At 38.3% G+C, this 22,297-nt stretch overlaps 1 protein-coding gene across 4 annotated transcripts; it reads left to right on the top strand.

The window, feature by feature from the left end:
* Window positions 1-4,297: 4,297 nt before the first annotated feature.
* LOC107582750 (autism susceptibility gene 2 protein-like) lies at window positions 4,298-20,763 on the top strand. 4 transcript variants are annotated; one of them, XM_016268725.1, is made up of 19 exons: window positions 4,298-4,753; window positions 5,890-6,497; window positions 6,699-6,890; window positions 8,203-8,235; window positions 9,157-9,186; window positions 9,277-9,322; window positions 9,588-9,936; window positions 11,149-11,366; window positions 11,524-11,744; window positions 11,844-11,888; window positions 12,000-12,083; window positions 15,946-16,014; window positions 16,112-16,150; window positions 16,255-16,326; window positions 16,878-17,037; window positions 17,361-17,441; window positions 17,632-17,712; window positions 18,222-18,429; window positions 18,545-20,763. In XM_016268725.1, exons 2-19 carry the CDS (start codon window positions 6,195-6,197, stop codon window positions 20,022-20,024), a joined length of 3,711 nt encoding a protein of 1,236 aa, XP_016124211.1. In that variant the 5' UTR covers window positions 4,298-4,753; window positions 5,890-6,194; the 3' UTR covers window positions 20,025-20,763. The 4 variants fall into 4 exon arrangements, with proteins under 4 accessions (XP_016124211.1, XP_016124210.1, XP_016124213.1 ...); XM_016268724.1 differs by having other exon boundaries at window positions 15,931-16,014; XM_016268727.1 differs by lacking the exon at window positions 16,255-16,326 and having other exon boundaries at window positions 15,931-16,014; window positions 16,112-16,141.
* The last annotated feature ends 1,534 nt before the right edge of the window (window positions 20,764-22,297 follow it).

Raw genomic sequence — 22,297 nt, 5'->3', positions numbered from 1 at the left:
TTTTTGTACAATAAGATAAAAGAAGTGTCTTATAAAATGATACATCGGTGCTATCCCACAAAATGTTTTTTACAAAGGTTTATTTCTGAGGATTTTGATGTAAATCGCTCCTTCTGTGGTCTCCAAACTGAAGATTTGTCTCATTTATTTTGGTATTGTGAGTATACTAAGAATCTGTGGAAAAACATTTTGAGTATTTTTTGTGGTATAATTCCTGAAAATTCATTGAAATATGAAAATGTTATTCTGGGTTATACACATTTTGAAAGGGAACGACCAGATGTTTTTTATTTACTCAATCTTATTTTGTTTCTCGCTAAATATTTTGTACACAAATGTAAATATTGTAAGTGTAAGCCTTTCTTTAACCTTTTTCTGGAAGAGTTAAAACTGTATATGTATTTGATTTCTGAGTCTTCCAATAAGAAAGCTGTAAAAACTGTGAATCTTTTTAAAAGGTACATTATTTTCTTGCTCCCTGGCATGTAGTATATTAATGTCATTCTGTGTTTCATATATTATAATAAAAAAAAAAAACAGGGACATATTGTTTATAAAAAAAGAGGTTCAACAGTATATCCAAACTATTTCATCTTCCAAGAATCTCAAGGCTTTTAAAACGGTTAATTTATTTAATCTTTTTCTTTTATTTTGTTAAATCTTTCATTTTGTATTATTTATTTATTGTTACATACATCTATAAATGGTACTTTGCATGTAATGTCACCTCTTTGGATGTAATGTTGATATTCTCTGTATTTTTATATTTGGTACCTTGGCATTAATAAAAATTAATAAATAAAAAACAGGGACATTTATTCCAGGAATGCAAAAAATTCTGATATTAATTGGAAAGTGGATTGGTCAAATCCTTACAAATTTTGTATTTTGAACAAATTTAAAGAGGTACATTTCAAAATACCTTTTATTTTATTTAAAAATATATATTTTTGTTTTATTTTAAAATACTTTTAAATTTTACCCATGTAAAGTAGCTCTTTCTAAATTCATGGACATGGACAATAATTGCATTTTTGCATTTTTTCATGAGGAAGACTTGTCTCATTTGTTTTATAACTGTGATTTGTCTTTTAGATTTTTGTCTGTTGTTAGTGCCTTTTTATTTTTTTCAAAGAAATGTTAATTACCGGTACATGCTCTCTTTAAAAGATGTTATTTGCACTTATTCAGACAAAAGCAAAATGACTGAGTATGTCGTTAACTTTTACATTTTGAAAGGTAAAATATTACATACATAAAAGAAATTGCGAAATGCATACCAAAATGTAATTTATTTTTATTCGAAATTGAATCTTTGAATGAGTCTCTAATGCAAATTAATAACAAAAAGAATGACATACTGTTAAATTTCATACATTATTTTCTTGTTCCCTGGCATGTAGTATATTAATGTCATTCTGTGTTTCATATATTATAATAAAAAATAAAAAAAACAGGGACATATTGTTTATAAAAAAGAGGTTCAACAGTATATCCAAACTATTTCATCTTCCAAGAATCTCAAGGCTTTTAAAACGGTTAATTTATTTAATCTTTTTCTTTTATTTTGTTAAATCTTTCATTTTGTATTATTTATTTATTGTTACATACATCTATAAATGGTACTTTGCATGTAATGTCACCTCTTTGGATGTAATGTTGATATTCTCTGTATTTTTATATTTGGTACCTTGGCATTAATAAAAATTAATAAATAAAAAACAGGGACATTTATTCCAGGAATGCAAAAAATTCTGATATTAATTGGAAAGTGGATTGGTCAAATCCTTACAAATTTTGTATTTTGAACAAATTTAAAGAGGTACATTTCAAAATACCTTTTATTTTATTTAAAAATATATATTTTTGTTTTATTTTAAAATACTTTTAAATTTTACCCATGTAAAGTAGCTCTTTCTAAATTCATGGACATGGACAATAATTGCATTTTTGCATTTTTTCATGAGGAAGACTTGTCTCATTTGTTTTATAACTGTGATTTGTCTTTTAGATTTTTGTCTGTTGTTAGTGCCTTTTTATTTTTTTCAAAGAAATGTTAATTACCGGTACATGCTCTCTTTAAAAGATGTTATTTGCACTTATTCAGACAAAAGCAAAATGACTGAGTATGTCGTTAACTTTTACATTTTGAAAGGTAAAATATTACATACATAAAAGAAATTGCGAAATGCATACCAAAATGTAATTTATTTTTATTCGAAATTGAATCTTTGAATGAGTCTCTAATGCAAATTAATAACAAAAAGAATGACATACTGTTAAATTTCATGGAGGATTTTTTTTCTTATATAGTTCCCCCACTGTAGTCTCTGATTTTGTCCTTAGGAAGAAGGAAGATCATTTTAACTATTGGGTAGTTGTTTATATGTATGTTTATTATTATTATTATTACTTTATATTATTTTTTCTTTCTCTCTTCTCTTAAATGCTGTGACAGATTAAGATTGTTCTCCCTTCTTGTGTATGTGGAATTAATTGTTTAAATTGATTGTAATGTTCAATAATTTCTTCTATAAAAAAAGGGGGACATTTATGACTCATTTACGTTTTATTAGAATACTGTATTGTTGTTGTATTTCATCAAAATAGGTATTCGGCACTGTTTTGTTTGGTATTGTTCTTCTTAAACAGAAATTATTTTATTTTATAGGTAAATGTCTTGAAATTATTGTTAAAATCTTTGTTTTGTTAACTAAATTTCATATTTGTAAGCAAAACAAATTGCATATGTAACCAACCAACCACGTAAAAAAAATTATATTTTAAATTAAATAATAATAATTTATATGTTTTCAAATTCCCAATAACCTCTTATACAACATACTGTATGTCATCTCTATATTTTTTATGGATGTATAGTACAATGCAGTGTTGATATATTCTGTACTGTTCTCGTTTGCATGTTACTTATAACATAAAACGAATTAAAAAAAACAAGGATAGTTGGATTTTTTTGAAAAATCTCAAATAAAGTTTACCAGTAATTTTTTTCAGAAACACATAGGCTACAATAGGCAGCTATATTGGTTAATTAGTCATTCCACCAGGAGGGAACAGTTAATGAAAAAGTCTGTGAAAGTGATTTTGTGCCTCTTTGAGATACACCGTTCACTTGCAGAAAGCAAGTTTCTAGAGGGTACATAACTCTGAAGTAATGAATTTAGGTAAATGGGTGCAGAGCCAGTGGTGGTCTTGTAGGCAAACATTAATGCCTTGAATTTAATGCGAGCAGCTACTGGTAGCCAGTGCAAATTGATAAACAGAGGTATGACATGCGTTCTTTTCGGCTCATTAAAGATTAATCTTGCAGCTGCATTTCGGATCAATTGTAGAGGTTTGATAGGAGTGGCTGGAAGACCTGCCGAGAAACAGACAGTGTCTAAACAAGACGTAAGAGTGGAGCAGAAAGTATCAATAGCACTGTTAACATCAAGAGATGATAACTGTTCAGGAGAATGAAGCAAAGATGAAACCATAGAAGATAGCCGGGAGGGTGAGAGTGAGCGTAGGTTACTTCGAAAAGTGACATGTGTAGGGGTATGTGTTGTGTCAGGAACCATGTTGAGGTTAAGAGTGAGGAGGAAGTGATCTGAGGTGTGCAGTGGAGTAGCCAGCCACATGATCAGTGGAGCAGTGTCATGTGTAAAGAAAGGCCAGTTGGTTGCCTGATTTGTGAGTAGCCGTAGTTAACACTTGCTTGAGATCAAAAGAGGCAAGCAGAGTGTGGAAGTCTGCAGCCTGAGGTTTATCTAGGTGGATGTTGAAGTCTCCAAGCATAACTAGGGGAGTACCATTCTCAAGAAAGTTTGAGAGCAGCACATCTAATTCTTCCACGAACTTACCTAGTGGTCCTGGGGGTCGATAAACAACTATAAAATGGATTTTAAGAGGGTGGGTAATAGTGGCTGAATGTGATTCAAAGGAGCTATTGATACTGAGAGATAGTAAAGGATTACATTTCCAATCATTAGAGATAAGCAGACCAGTACCTCCACCTCTTCCAGTCAGAAGGGGGGGAGTGGGAAAAAGAGAAATTATTGGAGAGTGCTGCAGGTGTAGCATTGTCCTCTGTACATATTATACATAGGCTTTATATAAAATCAAATTACAAATGGTAATGCAATTTAAATGAAACAAACATCTCGGTATTAACACTAAACTTTTTTTGGATGCTGAGATCAAATGTGCATTACGATCATTAGGGCAGCAAGAACAACTGAACAGAAGTTAGTACCCTACAAGGCACTCACCCATCAGTGGCAGTAGATGGCAGTACTGTAGTCGCATTCAGTATCGGCTGCCGTTCAGTGAATCAACAGAGGAAGAAACCCCGACAGAAGCACACAATGCAGTTTGACTGCTACGGGTTATACAACCAGGCTTCACGTATGTCTCAGCTTCCCAGATAAAATGAAGAAATCCATTTATCTCGTTTTGACGATCGGGACGAAAAGCAAGCTTTCATAAGTCCATTTTCACCTTACGCTTGAGAAAAAAAACAGCTTCTATTGCGGACACCGGTGAAATCTTCAGCTTGACCGCACACAGTGGATCACACAGCGGGCCGCGGAAGGAGGTGCCCGGCCTGCGCTGACTGTACTGCGCTCAACATCCGTGACGGTGCAACTCCAGCCCGAGGCCTTGGGGCCTGTTATATATTATTATCGTTTTAAATGGTGGCTCGGACGAAAGCAGAAGCCAGAGGAAAATGGCCCTCTGTACACCGCGATTGGTGGGTGTGATTGGAAATATTGTTGTCGTTTTGTTCGTGTTCGTCTTTGAGGATCGTTAATAAAGCAAATCAAATTGGGTTCGTTTTAAGCAAAAGCTAATGTAATGTGTTTTATACTTGAGTTGAGATTTAAACCCATCGCACTGTGTCCCCTTTTCTCCTCTGCTTGTCATAGAGAGCTAATGGGTTAGTGTCTGAATTCATCTGACGGGTTTTCTTGTTAAATCCGTAACGTTAAATAGACAAGTGGTCACGGGTCGTGTTACGTTCATCGGTTGTATTCGTGTACTGAACTGAGTAATTAGTTTAATTTCCTTCTTAAATGTGAAGTGCAAGTCAAGATGGGGTGTCAACGAACCACAGGCTACATGGTTAGCTTGTTTTATTGGACTCCTATTAAATAGCTCTGGACCCATCGACAGATGTTTTAGAAAAATAATAACGATCTAGACAACTGTAAAACGAATAATTGATCTTTTAAATTGACAATTTGAAATGTGGTAAAGTGGTTCGCGTAACGTTGGTTAATGTTTGCTCGCCTGGTTGGGTTTACACCGGATATATAATAGTCGTTAAATAATTGGCAATATCACAATCGAGTAATTTTCATAATGTAATTTATAGTATAATCAACTAAAATGTTACGAATTTGGTCGTTAAAACGCGACTGTTCTTTAATCCGCGATCCTAACCAAGTTAGCTAACTAGCAAGCTAACATCGTCAGCTGAACGAGCGATTTAACTCGTCGCTTTATTAACCGAATTATCTGCTTCAGATTCAGAAATAAGACTTGACTAAAATATTTTGATCTATAAGGATTGCTTTTGTGCCACAATTGGACTTTGTTTGTGTCGATCATCTTCCTTTTAATAAAGTTTACTAAGGAACACTCGGCCCTAATTTAGGAGGTAACAGTTAGCATATTTTAGTCACTATTCTCCTTTATGGCATTTGATCGTGATAGTTATACTTTCCCACTTTAGTAATATTTTATTTAGTCTTGTTTATATTCTGTATGTAGAAAATCAGATCTTTAAACATAAAATCAGCATGTTTTCTTAGTTAACCAGCCATGTTGAATCTAAAAACCCGACTGCGCCACTGATCGGTAGTTTCTCCTTCTTTTCTTCCTCAGATGAAAGTGACAATGTCTTGACAGAAAGACAATAAAGTGGAATATCTAGAAGCTTTCATAATCGCTGTGTTATTGGATAAAACAAGCCCGGTGATGCCCAGACATGACTGTACTCAGACTGCAGTGTGCTCACACCATACAGCCTCCACTGGACTCGATTAAATTATAAGACCTTAAACCACACTTTCATCTGAGATCCACAACACTGGTCCTGGAGACGTAGGGTTTTATTCAGTATCAGTTGTAAAGTTTCCCAGGCCGGACCAGGGTGTGTTTTTATTAAGTGCCTTTGTACGAACATTGACATGGACGGTCCCAGTCGAAGCGGAGGCTTAAGGCAGAGCCGTCGCTCCCGCTCGCAGCGTGACCGAGAGCGGCGGCGGAGAAGAGCGGATCTCCCTGAGCACTCGTCGCCATCCTCGGCCTCGGACCAAGACCTCTGCAGAGGAGACTCGCTGCTCCGTGCCAGCGGAGGAGAATGCAGACCTGGCTTCCCCGGGGCCAGACACCGGCCTCCGCGTCGGAGAAAGCGAGAATCGGTGTCTTGCGAGGAGGACATCATCGATGGATTCGCCATAGCCAGCTTCATAAGCCTGGAGGCCTTGGAGGTTTGTGTGTTTATTCATCTTTAACTAGTCTTTATTGAGTGTTGCATGGAGATTAGACGTTGTGCTGTTTTGCATATTCATTTTAGTACAAAACATGCTGAATATCAATAAAACACAGTGCAAAATGAATTAACAGCAGAGTCTCCGCATAGAGTTAATATATTTGCTGCTTTAACATGTTTTAATGTGTTACATTGATAGATGGACTGTTCCCTAAAGCCTCCAGAGCGTTCTGGCTTGTTCATGGTTAGAGGAATCAAAAGGAAGAGAGGCCTGGATGAAAATGGAGGGCCTCTGTCAGAGCCGGAGGAAGGGCCTCCTGCTACGTACACCAACAGTTGGGAGCAGCGCAGGAAAATTAAATCAAAACTGAAGAGAAAGGGAGATGCTAAGGTTAGCGCTGCAGTTTCATAACCCATTGTGGTCTATAAACAACAACAAAAATCCTTTATGTACAAACGCCCATGAAAAACATGTCACTGCAGTGTTTTGGGTGCAACAAGCAAACATTTCTTGAATAGTCCTGCATGGATGAGAGTCTGGCATAAATCAGTTGTTTATTTTAAAGTAAGTTTTCAATACTGCACAGTCATGACGTGTCAGAAGGTGTATTGTTGGAGAAATTAGATGCAGTGACTGGTCTAAACAAAATTTGCATCACATGTGAATATGCTTCTTGCTGTCCTAGCAGTAGTCAAAAGAGATTTTTTTTCACAGTACAGATGTTTAGAGAGCAGGGCGCTCCTTGGCTGATGTATCATAATGTGGTTAACACCTAATGCAGTATCTCAGAATGGCCAAATATCAGTTATTAGTTATCCTTGTATATAAATCTGCCTGTAACTAATTACTTTAAAGGGTTAGTTCACCCAAAAATGAAAATTAGCCCATGATTTACTTACCCTCAAGGCATCCTAGGTGTATTTAACTTTCTTCTTTCAGACTACTCTAGTCGGAGTTATATTAAAAATGGTCTTTGATCTTCCAAGCTGTTTAATGGTGTCAGAAGGTGTATTGTTGGAGAAATTAGATGCAGTGACTGGTCTAAACAAAATTTGCATCACATGTGAATATGCTTCTTGCTGTCCTAGCAGTAGTCAAAAGAGATTTTTTTTCACAGTACAGATGTTTAGAGAGCAGGGCGCTCCTTGGCTGATGTATCATAATGTGGTTAACACCTAATGCAGTATCTCAGAATGGCCAAATATCAGTTATTAGTTATCCTTGTATATAAATCTGCCTGTAACTAATTACTTTAAAGGGTTAGTTCACCCAAAAATGAAAATTAGCCCATGATTTACTTACCCTCAAGGCATCCTAGGTGTATTTAACTTTCTTCTTTCAGACTACTCTAGTCGGAGTTATATTAAAAATGGTCTTTGATCTTCCAAGCTGTTTAATGGCAGTCAGCGGGTGTTGCAGTGCATCAGTCCAAAAGAAGTGAAATGAAGCGCATTCCATCCATAATAAAAAGTGCCTCACGCGTCTGAGGGGGGTGAACAAAGGCCTCCTGTAGCGAATCAATGCGTTTTTGTAAGAAAAATAACCATATTTAAAGCGTAATAATCAATTTAATCTAGCTTGCGCTCACTGTTGTAAACGGAAGCAGTTCCGGACTGATGACGTATGAGGTCGGATTTGCGCATGTAAATGCTACTCTGTATTCTTTTCACCATGGTTTGACTTTTCCAAATGTCTGTTTCAGGTATCTGGGAATCACATGGAGACAGGATACATTGTGAGTTGTTTTTCCAATGTGTTTTGTATTTTACTTGCAGTTCAGAAATGTGACTTTAAAATGTTTTCAGACTTTCAAAACACACACATTTCCACCATAATTTGCAAATAAATTCTTTAAAAATCCTACAATGTGATTTTCTGTATTTTTTTTCCTCATTTTGTCTCTCATAGTTGAGGTATACCTATGACGAAAATTACAGGCCTCTCTCATCTTTTTAAGTGGGAGAACTTGCACAATTGGTGGCTGACTAAATACTTTTTTTCCCCACTGTATACTGTGTATATAATACACTTACACTACTATTCAAGAGTTGGTGTTCAATAAGATTGTTTAATGTTTTTGAAAAGTCTATTATGTTCACCAAGGCTGCTTTTATTTGATTATTACTGTAAAATTTACTATTTTTATTGTAAAATATTAGTGCAATTTAAAATAACTATATTTGAAAATTTAGTTTATTCTTGTAATGGCAAAGCTGAATTTTCAGCATCATTACTTCAGTCTTCAGTGTCACATGATCCTTCAGAAATCATTCTAATATGCAGATTTGGTGCTCAAGAAACAGTTCTTATTTATTATCAATGTTGAAAACAGTTGTGCTTCTTATTAGTATTGTGAAATCGGTGATAGATTTTATCAGGATTTTTGGTTAATAGAAAGTAAAAAAAAAACAGCATTTATTTTAAAAATAGAAACTTTTATAACCACGCAAAAGGCTTTACTGCCCCTTTTGATCAATTTAATGCATCCTTAGCGGAATAATAACAAATATTAATTTCTATTAAGGGGAAAAAATGAATGATAGTGTATGGTTTTGTTTGTGTCATAAATTACTTATCATAAAGGGGAAAGTATCATCACATTTTGTTTTCACACAAATGTAGGCCATTACGTTAACTCTTTATTTTTAACCCACAGTGTGATACAGAGAGTGAATCAGGGGATAAGGTAAAAATCTTTGTTTATCATTGTTGAATTTGCTTTACATTTTGTGACGTGTTTTTCTATTTCAATAATGACATTTCTCCCACTATTTAGGCTTCTGACAATATGGAGCCAGCATTCATGGTCTGCACACGAGAAGGTAAATGTCTCCTGCCATTGGCAGATGTATATACTGTGCACTGTAGATGGTGCATTACCTTGGAGTAATAATATTTTAATATATGTTTTTGGGATTTGGATTGGATAGTGGTGTTCATCATTAATTAAAATATAGATGAATTTATATGTCACACATTTTTCATGCTTTTGTGAATTCCTACATGGAATTGTTAGATTATTTTTGTTGTCATAAAGCATGGAAAAGAGTATTACATGCATTACATTGTAGCACTCTTTTTCCACAGCTGTTAATTCTAACTCCGCAAGCGCTGCTGCAGGCAACGGTTGCCCTCTCTTGCCCTCAAATAGCTCACTACCCCTTCTGTCAGTCACACCTCGGGTCTCTGGCCTGGAGAGGAGTCAGGAGAGGAGTATGGAGCAGCCTTACCCTGAGCCCATCTCTACCTCATCCTCTCTGCCTAGCCTTGCAGCCCATTCCACTGCCTCTGTCTCCAACTCACTTACTGAGCAGCGTAATGGAAATGGTGGTCCCCATCACCGCCATGATGCTAGCTCACCACAGCACAAACACAAGCCTTTCCTCCCTTTCCATGGAAAGTCACAGTCAATCTACTCAATGGGCAGCAACAACAGGTCAGTGGAGTGAAACAGCGTTTCTATATATTTTAACTTCAATAATGCCCTCAGCCTTCTAAAACCAATCATACTGTTGAAGTTGACAGAATAATCTCTCACACCTATAGCCTGTTCATATATTGTCTCAATATATTGTCTCAAATGCATATTGTACCCACAAATGGAGCTGGTTGAAATTGCTTATTTCAGTCTGTTTGGTTGGCTGTACACAGCTTCCATGATTAAGGGTACACAGTGTTTTTTTAGAATCAAATTCATGTTTACAAGGTGCTGGGTTGTAGGGCTGTGCGATTTGGGGAAAATATCTAATTGCAATTTTTTTTTGGACCGATATTGCGATTTGATTCGCGATTTTAATTTAGCAAAGTCAAGCTTCAGCTTAACATTGTCAATAGTGTGCAGCACAGTATGGGTATCATTACCCTGCTGAAGAAAACAATATAAACCATCACAGAAATTCTTATGGTTTCCAATTAAACCATTACAAAATTCCTTTTTGTAGTGTGTTTTGGGCCTTATTCCAATATGAATTACTGTTGTTCTATTGTTTCCCATCTGCCAGATTACATCCCACCAATAGAATCCATCAAATACCAGTAGACACCATTATATTTTACATTAAAACCAATATAATTCCTATTATAACCCTTAAATCCATTACATTTTCTATTGTGTTTTGGAGGGGTTCTGTTGTTTTTTTCAGCAGGGAATATTATAATGGTATTAGTACTTTTACAGAATTTACTTCACGGGAAAGATTAGTTTATTTTGTGTAAATAAAGAACTGTATTACCTTAGTCATTTATTAAAGTATTACATAGGTTACATAGGCTGATTTATTCATTTTTAAGTGTTTGAAGAACAAGTGGAAAATGTGCTGAATGTTTCATTTCATCCAAGTGAAATTAGCAAAGCAGTTAGACTGAATTTACACTTATTTTAAACGTGGAGCCAGGCACGAGTTGACACAGGTTGCGTGCGTGCATCAAGCCTCGTCCATATTGCCAGATGCCAGATCTGCATAAAAACAAGCAGATTATTTTTCTGCTTGACATGCAGTCATGTCTCTTCCTATTATAGTGTGCAGTTCTTGCTCAGAAGCTGCTGCAGTCTGTATCACATTTTATGCCATTATTCAAAAGCATGTGTCTATTAATGTAAAAGACAGATTGTATTCCCTAAACATGTGATATGGCATTGGTTTTCCAGCAGGAGCAGTACCTCAGGCAAGCCTCCATCTTCATCAGCTTCTTCTTCATCAATCAGACCACCTACTCCTGCTACAAGTGTGTCCCTAGGTCGAGGCCCAGTTGGTGTGGGGACAGTAATACCCTCCTCTCGACCAAGTCCTGGTGCTGTCTTCACACCATCCCCCAACCTTCCCCCACCACCTCCTCTCATGCAGGTGTCACCCCACCCTTCAACAGGTAAACTTGACCAACCGTTATGCTGCTAAAAAGTATTAAATGCTAACAACTGTTACTGCATTAACAACATTCTTTAGTGACAGTGAAATCATAGAACTGAAATATGTATGTTCTTGTTCAGAAAGATTAAGTTCTTTTCTTTCTCTTTGATTAATAGATCAGGATCTGATCTGTCAGGATCTGACAGACTCAAATGCTGGCTCTGCACCTGGAGGACTATCTGCGTCAAGCTCAAGCTCTGGGACGTCTAGCAGATCCTCGCAGGCCCAAACGTCCATCCCTACAATGGCCTACCAGTTCCATCAGCACAATCACCAGCACCAGCACACTCACACTCACCAACACTTCTTACATCCCACAGCTGCACCACCACCACTGGTGAGGAGTCAACTATAGCCCATGGATGGCTAGTTTCAGAAAGTGACTGATTATGAAATTTCACGGTTTGACATTTCTCTTGTGCTTGTTGTATTTCAGTTTGATAAGTATCCAGGCAAAATAGACGGTCTCTTTCGACACCCAGTAAGTCTTGTATTGAATCTGTAAACTTTTTACAATTATAGCAGGTCTCTGTGAAACACACAAGTGCTTCTAGTTTGTGATTATTATTAATTTTTGTTCTCTCCTACAAAGTTTTTTCCTCAGTACCCACCCTCAGTGCCCGTTCTTCCGCCCACAGGACCTTTCAGTTCATTGCATGGAGCTTTTCAGCCTAAGGTAAGAGTTGTCATTTGGTCCATGTTTTGAATATTAAAATCTGAAAGCTCTGTGTATACATATTAAAATCAGGTGAAGAATGCTTGCATATTACCACAATATCTAGTGATCATGGGGAGCTAATTATGTGCTGTCTGTCAACCACATAACAGCAACCACTTCATTAAACATTTAACAGTAGTCAGCATATTTACCTAATAATGAATGAATGAAACGTAACTTTTCAAAAGAAAAATAGATTTAATATTTTTCTTTAGCAAGGATGCATTAAATTGATCTAGGGTGACATTAAAGACATTTATAATGTTACAAAATAAATGAACTGCTTTTTATTCATCAAAGAATCCTGAACAAAATCTATCACTGTTTCCACAATTACATTAAAGGGGTCATATGATGAGATTTAAATTTTTCCTTTCTCTTTGGAGTGTTACAAGCTCTGTAAATTTGCAAAGACTAAAGTCTCAAATCCAAAGAGATATTCTTTATAAAAGTTAAGTCAACCACGCCTACCTAAAACGGCTCGTTCTAACATGCCGCCCAAATGTTCACGCAAAGAAAGAAGGCGTAACTTTTATTCTCGCTGTAGTATTGTTGTTGCCGCTGCCATGTCGTGAAGGCGCTGTGTGTTTCGTTGTGAAAGCGAAACTACTTTGTTTGGCCTTCCAAAAGAGGACGATATCCACTTCGTCATGCCTGGAGCTGATCCGTGTTGGTCGTTGAGGAAATACATCAACTTCGTGCTGTGGATCGCCGGGTTGGCTTTCACCGTGGACGAAGCGGAGTCCAGCCCGGGGTCGTCACATGTAGTTGCCGCCAGCCCGCCTCCACTCACTAGCCCGCCGTGTGTGACGCTGTGTTTTGTTGTGAAAGCGAAACTACTTTGTTTGGCCTTCCAAAAGAGGACACGACTAGAAATCAGTGGTTAAGTTGTATTTACAACACTGTTCCAGAACAGTTCAATCCAAATATTCCGATGTGTCCAGCGCATTTTATGGAGGACTGTCTCGTCTCCTGATCCTGGTAGAGTAGACTACAATGCCGGCTGTTCTGACTCACAGACTGTAAGTACATTTTTATATTTAAAGAATTTTCCACTGACTATTCAAATGCAAGTTTTGAGCAGTGTAGAGTAGCGTTTGTAGTTTGTCATTTCTCTGATCACAAATGCAGACATGGTTTTATGTTTACGCGGCGCGATGCAATGCAACGTGTAAAAAGACAGTACAAATCATTATAATCCGTAATTATGTCCCCACTGGATGCAACAAATGCCTTGTTTATAATGGGTTTTAATGTTTTTGTCTCGTCGCTACGGCATAACAATATGGTAAGGGGTGTAACATTTCCATCACACGCTTGAGGTATTCGACCAATCACAATGCACTAGATTTGCTGGCCAATCAGAGCACACCTCGCTTTTCAGACCAATGAGCTTTCAGAAAGGCGGGGCATAGAGGAGAAACAATAATTTACAGTATGTGGAAAATGTTTTTTTTTAACCTTAAACCGCATAAACATTTCATTACACCAAATACACAAAATAATGTTCTTTTTAGTAACATCATATGACCCCCTTTAAGCAGCACAATTGTTTTCAACATGAGCAACAAATCAGCATAATATATTGATTTCTGAAGGATCATGTGACACTGAAGACTAATGTGTCTGAAAACTCAGTGTTACAATCACTGGAATAAATTGTATTTTTAAATATATTAAAATAGGAATTGTTTGTTTTACATTGAAATACTATTTCACAATATTACTGTATTTTTGATCAAATAAATGCAGCCTTGGTGAGCATAAAAGACATTCAAAAACTTTTAAACAGTAGTGTGCGTGCGTGGTTATTTCAGTCTCCGTTTGAGTGTATTTACATCATTGCTACATATATCTTTAGCATGCATGTTATTACTCAGATGAACACTAATTATAAATATTATAAATAAATATTGTAAGTTGCATTATAAATGATTTTATACTTAAATATAGTATTTCTATCACACAAATTAATTGGTTGGAATTTAAGATATAATAATCTTAAAATAAAGCCCCGTTTCCACCGCTGGAACTTTACCCAGGAACTAGGGACTTTGGGCCGGTACTAGGTACCAGGATCAAAATAAAAAATTCCAGGTAAAAAATTGCCCCTAAGGAATTCCCTGCTCGTGAGGTAGTACTTTTTCAAAGGTCCGGAACTTTCGGGGGCGGGATTTGGGCGCTGAGCATGCTGATTGGTTAGTTCACGCAGCATTGTATTTCAACCAGCATTTATTCTGATAATTTTCAAAAACTTACTGTTATTGTGTAATGAAATATAGTTTTAAAAGTATTTCAGGCGAGAATGTAGTTTAAAACTCAAATCTGCAGTTTATTTATAAAGACAGCGCCTATTTAAAAATGTGTTTCAGCGATTTCGGAGACGTGAGCTCCACGCGATCAGCTGGAGCTCAGTGCTCATGTTTCCCGATGAGAGCAGCCTCAACTCTGCTAGTCCTTCTGACATTTGCCGCTGGCTCTGATGTCTCTTTAGTGATACATTCCCTGAACTACATTTCTGCAGCTCTTAATATGTTTAAATGAAAACGAAAGGAGGCAGTGGTATCATATTTCGTCTTATTGTAAATACAGTGAGGAAAATTGCAGTAGCCAAGGCGAGCTGACTGACGTTATCAAGTACGCTGCTGTTTGCAGAATTACCAGACTTGCGTCGTCCCGTCCGTGGGGATTTCACACACCCGAAGCGAACTCGCAAAGTTTATGGGTCACCATACTTGGCCACATGTCACGTCACTTTTCACTTTTTTTTTTCTTTTTTTTTTTTAAAGAGGCAATACTGTGATATAATATTTTGTTTCATTGTAATGTAGGCTATATACATTCCCTGAACTACATTTCTGCAGCTCTTAATATGTTTAAATGAAAACGAAAGGAGGCAGTGGTATCATATTTCGTCTTATTGTAAATACAGTGAGGAAAATTGCAGTAGCCAAGGCGAGCTGACTGACGTTATCAAGTACGCTGCTGTTTGCAGAATTACCAGACTTGCGTCGTCCCGTCCGTGGGGATTTCACACACCCGAAGCGAACTCGCAAAGTTCGAACTACCGAGGATGCAAGTCCGAACTTTGCGTACTTGGTATTGAGAAACACGCGCAGACCTATGTCACCAGGCTATTTGCCTATACTTCACGGTACTTTAGACCGTGATGGAAACGCAGACAGCAACAGGTCTGGGGAAAAAAGTTCCTGGGACAAATTGTTCCAGGTAATTTCGGTGGAAAAGCGACTTTAGGTCTTGATTTCAGGTTCTTTAGGATTTAAATAATGTGCTTGTGGTTCATAAACGCTCAATTCAGTTTTAAATGACAGTTTTCCACTCTCTCTAACATTGGACATTTTTCAGCTGTATCTTTGAAAGGACTATGAATGAATCCTCTGTTATGAATGACCAACCTGTGAAGTTAGTAAAGCTTACTTGTAGGTTTGTTGCCTTGTCTTAAAGTTTATTCCTGTTGGTTATAAGAGAGAATAGTATTTTCTATTGGTTTTTTATGTATCCTACTGGCTAAAATGCAAATATTTAGTGATCACATGTTTGTGTTTTTGTTGTGATAGCACAACCGTGAAGAATTTATGGCTCATATTTTGGGCAAGATATTCTGAGGTCTGAAAATTAAAGCATGTCAGAGTTATTCATTTTAAAAGTTCAAGGACAATCTGATTTGTCAGGATGACCACATTAATTGGGTTAAAGCCAATGTTTGGCTCCAATCCTGTCACATTTTGTCCTGTTTTTATTTGAGCCCATGAAATGGGTTTGAATAGTGTGCTGTTATTGACAGCTTGTTGCCCTTCAGGGAGCTGCTCCAGAGATGGCTGCTGGTTTAGGAGTTGTACAGTCCCACCTTCCACCTAAAGCTCCAAGGGTAAAGACGCCCTATCATGTATATTTACATCATACATCGTAATTGTAACTTCATAGAAACATAACTATGAATAATGTATGGTGTTTGTTGTCCACAGCTAACAGACCCATTTGCACCACCACCAAAAGTCAGTAATGTAAGTTTAATCTTTTGTTTTGTACTTGACCAATTTTACTTGTTGACCTCTAAATGACTAGCGGACAATTCTTTTCTAACTCTATTTGGATGGTCTCTTTACAGAAGCCTGGGAAATGGTGTGCTATGCATGTCCGTGTTGCTTGGATGATTCTAAGGCATCAAGAAAAAGTCAAGGTTTTTGCGTTCATCTGTGTTTATTTTTAGTTCTAATTAGGGCTGCACGATAAATCGCATGCGATATTTAATGCGCATCTTGTCAGAAAGCCGGTTCTTTAATCAGCGGTAAATCTCCATCACCCGCGGGCTTTCACATGGAGCAGCATTAACTACACAGAGCCGTTGTTCACTGACGATCTGCACAAAAAATTGCGCGAATATAAACGTGGTTTTGCACAGCTCGTCAGTGAACAACGGCTCTGTGTAGTTAATGCTGCTCAATGTGAAAGCACTCACGTGAGGGAGATTTACCGCTGATTACAGAACCGGCTTTACTGATAAGATGCGCGTTAAATATCACATGCGATTTATTGTGCAGCCCTAGTTCTAATGCAAAAAAGCCCAAAATTACAAAATTGTTAAAATATTTCCTGGTATTTTACATAAAAAAGAAAAATCAGTTGATCTACAATGTAATTGACCATCAAAACAATAAGATTTTAGATATATTTTTAATTAAAAAGTGGTGTCAGTCCTGTTGACCACCTTTCTGTTGCTGTCTTTCTCAGCTTATGCATGCTGATCCACAAAAGCTGGACTTCCGTAATGACCTGTTGCCTCGACTCCCTGGCCCTGGTATTGGTGGACTAGGAGGTCTAGGACCACTTGGTGGTCCACTTGCCCCAACTTCTGATCTTACAAGACCAGGAAGCCTGTTTGCAGCCGCTGGTGGGTTTTACTTTTTACACTTATTTCTGCAACCAATTTAGGGAATTCTGCAGGTGACATAAGCCTGTGATTGTTCTTAAGCTACGATTGATTTTAAGACATTGAAGTAGGTTGTTTCTACCTAAATAACAGTTTCCAGGTACAAAAAACTTTGACAGCACTACTGAAGGATTTTTACAGAACTACTGTTTTGCCATACGAGGGCTCTAAATTTGAAAGGCTTAAGGAGGATATAAAGCACAACTTGGCTAAATGTCAACACTCAATGGTAGTCCATTTATGGGTGTTTAAGTTTTTGTCTGAGTTGACCCATGTCTTCTCAGGTGGAGTCAATCCGTCCTCCACACCATTCATGCCTCCATCAACGCCCCATTCCTCTTTCCTCACCTCAGCAGCACATCTGGGTAAGAGTCTGTCTCTGAGAAAGTAGGGGCATCAAAAACCAATGTGACCCATGGCTGCTCTTGTTCCTCTGTGCAGTTCTGTTCTTCAGGCTTGCTTCATTTGCTAGCTTTGTAGAGCATAATTTCCTCTGTGTTTAGTAAGACAATCACATCTAAATTTGATCACTAATGGCCGGGTTTCATGTTACAGACCCATATGGTCGTCCATCCACCTTCTCTTTGGGAGCCCTGAGTTCTGGTGCCTTTGGAGGCCTAGGCAGCCCCACGATAGGTTTGTCATGCTATTTTGTTTATTAAGAATATGGATTAATGGATATGGATGACTCTAACACAGTGATTCTCAACCTTTTTGACTTCAAGGCAGTTTTTTGTGGTTTACTGGATAATGATTTTTTTTTTATTTAGTTTATTTACAAGTTGGCATAACTTGGGGGGCATAATTTATTATAGAAGTGCCCAAGGAGTTATAAGATTTCATAAATTTACATGGCTTTTCCAGTGGTATTCTTGGTTCTCAAAGAAAAAAAAAAGAATTTTGTTTTTCAAAACTTTGATATATCTTGATTTTTAGTTGTTTTGCCTTGTATTAAATCGTTTAAGTAATCTTCAGGCCCCAAGTTTGCAGAGGACCCCTGGTTGAGAATCACTGCTCTAATGTGAAAGTGGTGGTTTTCTAACATTTCCTAAACATTTTAATTAAAAGGTTAATTTAAGTGGTGTTTTATCAGTCACATTCCACTCTCAGCCAAAGACTAATGAAATGTTATACATTTTCTCTAGTTGCCAATGTTTTTGGACATAAGACCGAGCCCTCTGCTAGTGCAGTTGGAGGATTGGGTAACCCCCATGATCCATGGAATCGTCTGCATGTTACACCTGCCTCTTTCCCCTCTGGATCATCCTGGGCAAAAGGACCAGAGAAAAGAGATGATAGAGGAAAGGAGGTGGAAAGAAGAGAACCAACACGTATAAAAGATGAAAAGGACAGGTATGAGATTATAACAAATCATTTTTTTTGTTGGGCTTTTAAGATCAAAAGGGAATTATGTATCGCATCTCACAACTTGACACATACTTAATTGGTTTAATACTGTTTCACACAGAGACAGTCTCTTGTATGGACGCCTGTCAGTGCGAATGTCACCTGGTGTCCCATCCCTCAAGCACCGCAGCAGCACCCCCAGTTCACATATGAATGGCTTGGGCCCACTGAGTGGAGGTGGAGTTCAATCAGATGGCCAAAGCAGAGAGCGTGAAAGAGAAAGGGAGTCAGAAAAGAGACAACATTCTGCATCCAGGGCACCAGTGTCCGCTTCCTCCGCAGCACCAGACAGACCTCGATCTTCAACATCTATTCTCACAACCTCTCCTTCTAACGTTCCCTTAGCCCCCTCTCCTTTGGATCGATTTCACCGACAGCCACCACACACACTCAGCACAGAATCCAGCCATTCATCGCAAAGAGAGAATAGTGGTCCAGCCTCTTCTAGTTCACTACCAGTCAAGAAATCTGATCGTACCACAACTCCGGTATCGAAACCTACACATGGTCTAACCTCTGGGTTGCTCCTTCCCCAAGTCAAGGTCAAGGAAGAGCGTAAAGAGGAGCCTGAGCCAGTGCCCATCTCCTTACCTCCACACAACTTTGAACGGCCTAATAGTCGGCACCCACCCCATCCATCAACCCCTTCCTCAACCCACTCATTGACACCTACACCTGGCATGCCTCTTCCTCCACCAACTCCGCACCCTCCCCACCATCATCTGTCCCTCTTAGATCGTACGCGGGCTATTGATCCCTATCTTGGTGGTGCTGGAGGCTCAGCCGGACTGGTATTAGGTACTGCAGCTGATCGTTTCCCACCACATCCACATGGTCCTCCACATGGTCATTCCCAAGCCACTCACAGCTTTCCCTGGGACCCTTGGAGGGATCTGGCCGCTCAACATCAGCAACGCAGGGAAATATTGACTCTGAGGTCAGATCCCCACCTTGCACTTCGCTCTGATCCACACTTGTCTAGATTTCTCCAGCATCAGCAGGTACAGCGTTATTTGGAGGCAGCTGTGGCAACCAGCCCTCACCATCCACCAGTACCTACCTCTACGTCCTCTGCTTCATCCGCAGCAGGCAGGCCAGAGTTCCGTTTGATGTCTCACGCGTTTGATGAGGAACAACGTGCTCAGATACTGCGGGAAGACTTGGAAAGAGCGCGGTACTTTGGAATGCATCCACACCTGTCCGCACCTCACCTTCCTAGCCCGTCTCATGCTGCCCACCTAGAACAGCTTCATGCAGGGCTGCTATCCCACTCTCATCTCCAAGCAGCTGGAGCATCTGCACAAGCATCACATCACCCTGGCCTTTACTCTAGACTGGGACCTCTGCATCACTCTCACGTACATAATGGCATTCTAACAAAGACACCAGGTCTAGTTGGGGCGTTGTCTGTTGGGGCTCCACCACCTCTCATTTCATCTGTGAACAGATCTTCTACTCCACCCCGTGGCCACAGACTTGGACTTGGCCCAGCAGGGGACTTGGCCCTTTTTACCACACATAAAGACGGCGAGTCCAGATAGTACTAGGTAAAGCTCAAGGAGCTTCCAGAACTGCTGTGCTGAAGAAACTGCTCCTTAAACGGCAAGAATTTGCAGGACACTCAAAAAGAGCTAAGCTTCAGTGACCATACACAAGTGTTGAAACAACCTGGGGAGAGAACAGAGATACTTCCCAGGGCTGTTTGATATACTTGATATCCACTGTGGTTAAGTTGGTGCAATTAAGGTTCTCTTTTGCTGTGCCCTGGTTTTCATGTAGGGTTTTCTTTACAAAGAGGCCCGTGGATGTTAAAAGACTTCATTACTACCAATATGAAGACAGGTTGTGTTGAAGAGTGATGGATCAAAAATTGTGAACTTGTTTGTATTGGTGAACTTAAGGAAAACCTACTGTTGAGTCATCAGCTTTGCATTTGAAGGAGAAATCGGACATCTGCTTAAGTAGTCAAGTATTTCTCGTTGTCTGAATCAGCACTGTTGGGAACACATGGTCCACATTCTGCTTTAAATATTCAAGTCATCCATCAGAAAACTTCCATGAACATCAGAATGAACTTCTTAAGATTTATTTTATTCTTTAAAAAAGTTATGAACTGTACATCTTGTTGGATAATATTTTAAAATTCAAAGGGAAATAACTGTCTCCCAATCATTAGTCTGACTCATTACAAGAGCTGGGCCAGAATATAGTAGAATAGAGATATTGCTTTTGTAATAATTATTGTTAACATTACCTTCCATAATAAATATATTCACTGTTTGTTATAATGTCATGTTTCAGGTCTCACCAAATGCACTCACTTGTTGAAATGAGTCGGTGATAATTATTGTCCAGCAAACCACTACCGTGATATTGCTCCAATATACTGGTTATGGTAAAGCCTGTGTACTGAGGATGTATCAAAGCCAGCCTCTATGGTTCAGAAAACTGAACATCTTCATACTTTGGGGGAGGTGTGTGTGTTATTTCTATGTTTTCCACAGTTGAAGCAAATGGAAGTCTCCAACAACCATCATTCAAACACACAGAGCGAAATGAGGCATTTGTGGACTGAAAAAAATCTTGTACTTACAGATAAACTATTGGATTAGAAAGACTCTGGAGATACAGGACATTCTGGATTAAATATTTGAGCATAACAATTTTATACATTTTAAATATGTCCCTCTCCCCTTGAAAAGAAAACCACAAAGATGAATTAATTATTAAAAATGGTTGGTTATTTACATGTGTGGTAGTGTATTGATTCATTGTGTATATTTAGATGGTGTGTTACTGTCATTTCTCAATTTCAGAGCCAAATTGTGACCTATCTAGGCTTATATCTGGACTTTGCATATTTTATTTTACGTAATATATGTGCAAAAAATATCTTATACTTAATTGTTACTATAAGCCATGAGAGCAAAAATTGTATCTCGGGTCATAAACATCTATCGAGACAGTTTTAATCTAAAATTAGTGAATTGTCATATCAGTAAGTTGTAGCTTGTCGTCAAACTGCTGCCAGCTACAGTGAGATACTCTTAAACTCTAGTTTGAAAATTCATATATCTCTAAAGTTACGTGCGAACAAGTCATGGTTTTGCTTGATAATTATGTAATATATGTGCAAAAAATATCTTATACTTAATTGTTACTATAAGCCATGAGAGCAAAAATTGTATCTCGGGTCATAAACATCTATCGAGACAGTTTTAATCTAAAATTAGTGAATTGTCATATCAGTAAGTTGTAGCTTGTCGTCAAACTGCTGCCAGCTACACAGTGAGATACTCTTAAACTCTAGTTTGAAAATTCATATATTTCTAAAGTTACGTGCGAACAAGTCATGGTTTTGCTTGATAATTACGTTTAATAAATAAATCTAAACACGAATTTTCAGCAACGGCTGAGACCTGTGCTGCAGAAACTCAGAAGCCTGCGCGCGCTGAAGCACGTCTCGCGAGATGTCTGTTCGCTCCGCAACTTGGTCAGCAGTCGTTCGTTCCTCCATTTCGCTGCGTCGAAAGTCTCCTCCCCGCAACCGCTAGATTCAGCGATTCCGGACCCAGTCTCTCTCGGATCGTTCTTTGACTTGAGCCTGCGAACCTGCCAGTACCTCACTGGGTACCGAGAGGCAGTTTGGAAAAGTCTCAACACGGATTGAGTACGATTTGAAGCGGATGGCGACTCCTTCAGCGAGAATTTAGTAAAAGAAAAGTGCTCGGAAATTTCAGGTAGGTGGGAACTTAAGATGGCGGTGGTGAGAGGAGGGGGGAATGCTGGGGAGGAAGTGATGGGAGGGGAGGAG

This window comes from Sinocyclocheilus grahami, unplaced genomic scaffold, assembly GCF_001515645.1.
Source record: "Sinocyclocheilus grahami isolate Dianchi unplaced genomic scaffold, SAMN03320097.WGS_v1.1 scaffold47.1, whole genome shotgun sequence".
Taxonomy (NCBI): Eukaryota; Metazoa; Chordata; class Actinopteri; order Cypriniformes; family Cyprinidae; genus Sinocyclocheilus; species Sinocyclocheilus grahami.
This window is presented reverse-complemented; position numbering and strand designations above follow the sequence as displayed.

Coding starts and splice junctions, on each gene's coding strand:
- LOC107582750 (XM_016268724.1), top strand. CDS start 6,195: ATGGACGGTCCCAGTCGAAGCGGAGGCTTAAGGCAGAGCCGTCGCTCC. Junction 6,498..6,698: donor TAAGCCTGGAGGCCTTGGAG/GTTTGTGTGTTT, acceptor TTACATTGATAG/ATGGACTGTTCCCTAAAGCC. Junction 16,151..16,254: donor CACCACCAAAAGTCAGTAAT/GTAAGTTTAATC, acceptor GTCTCTTTACAG/AAGCCTGGGAAATGGTGTGC.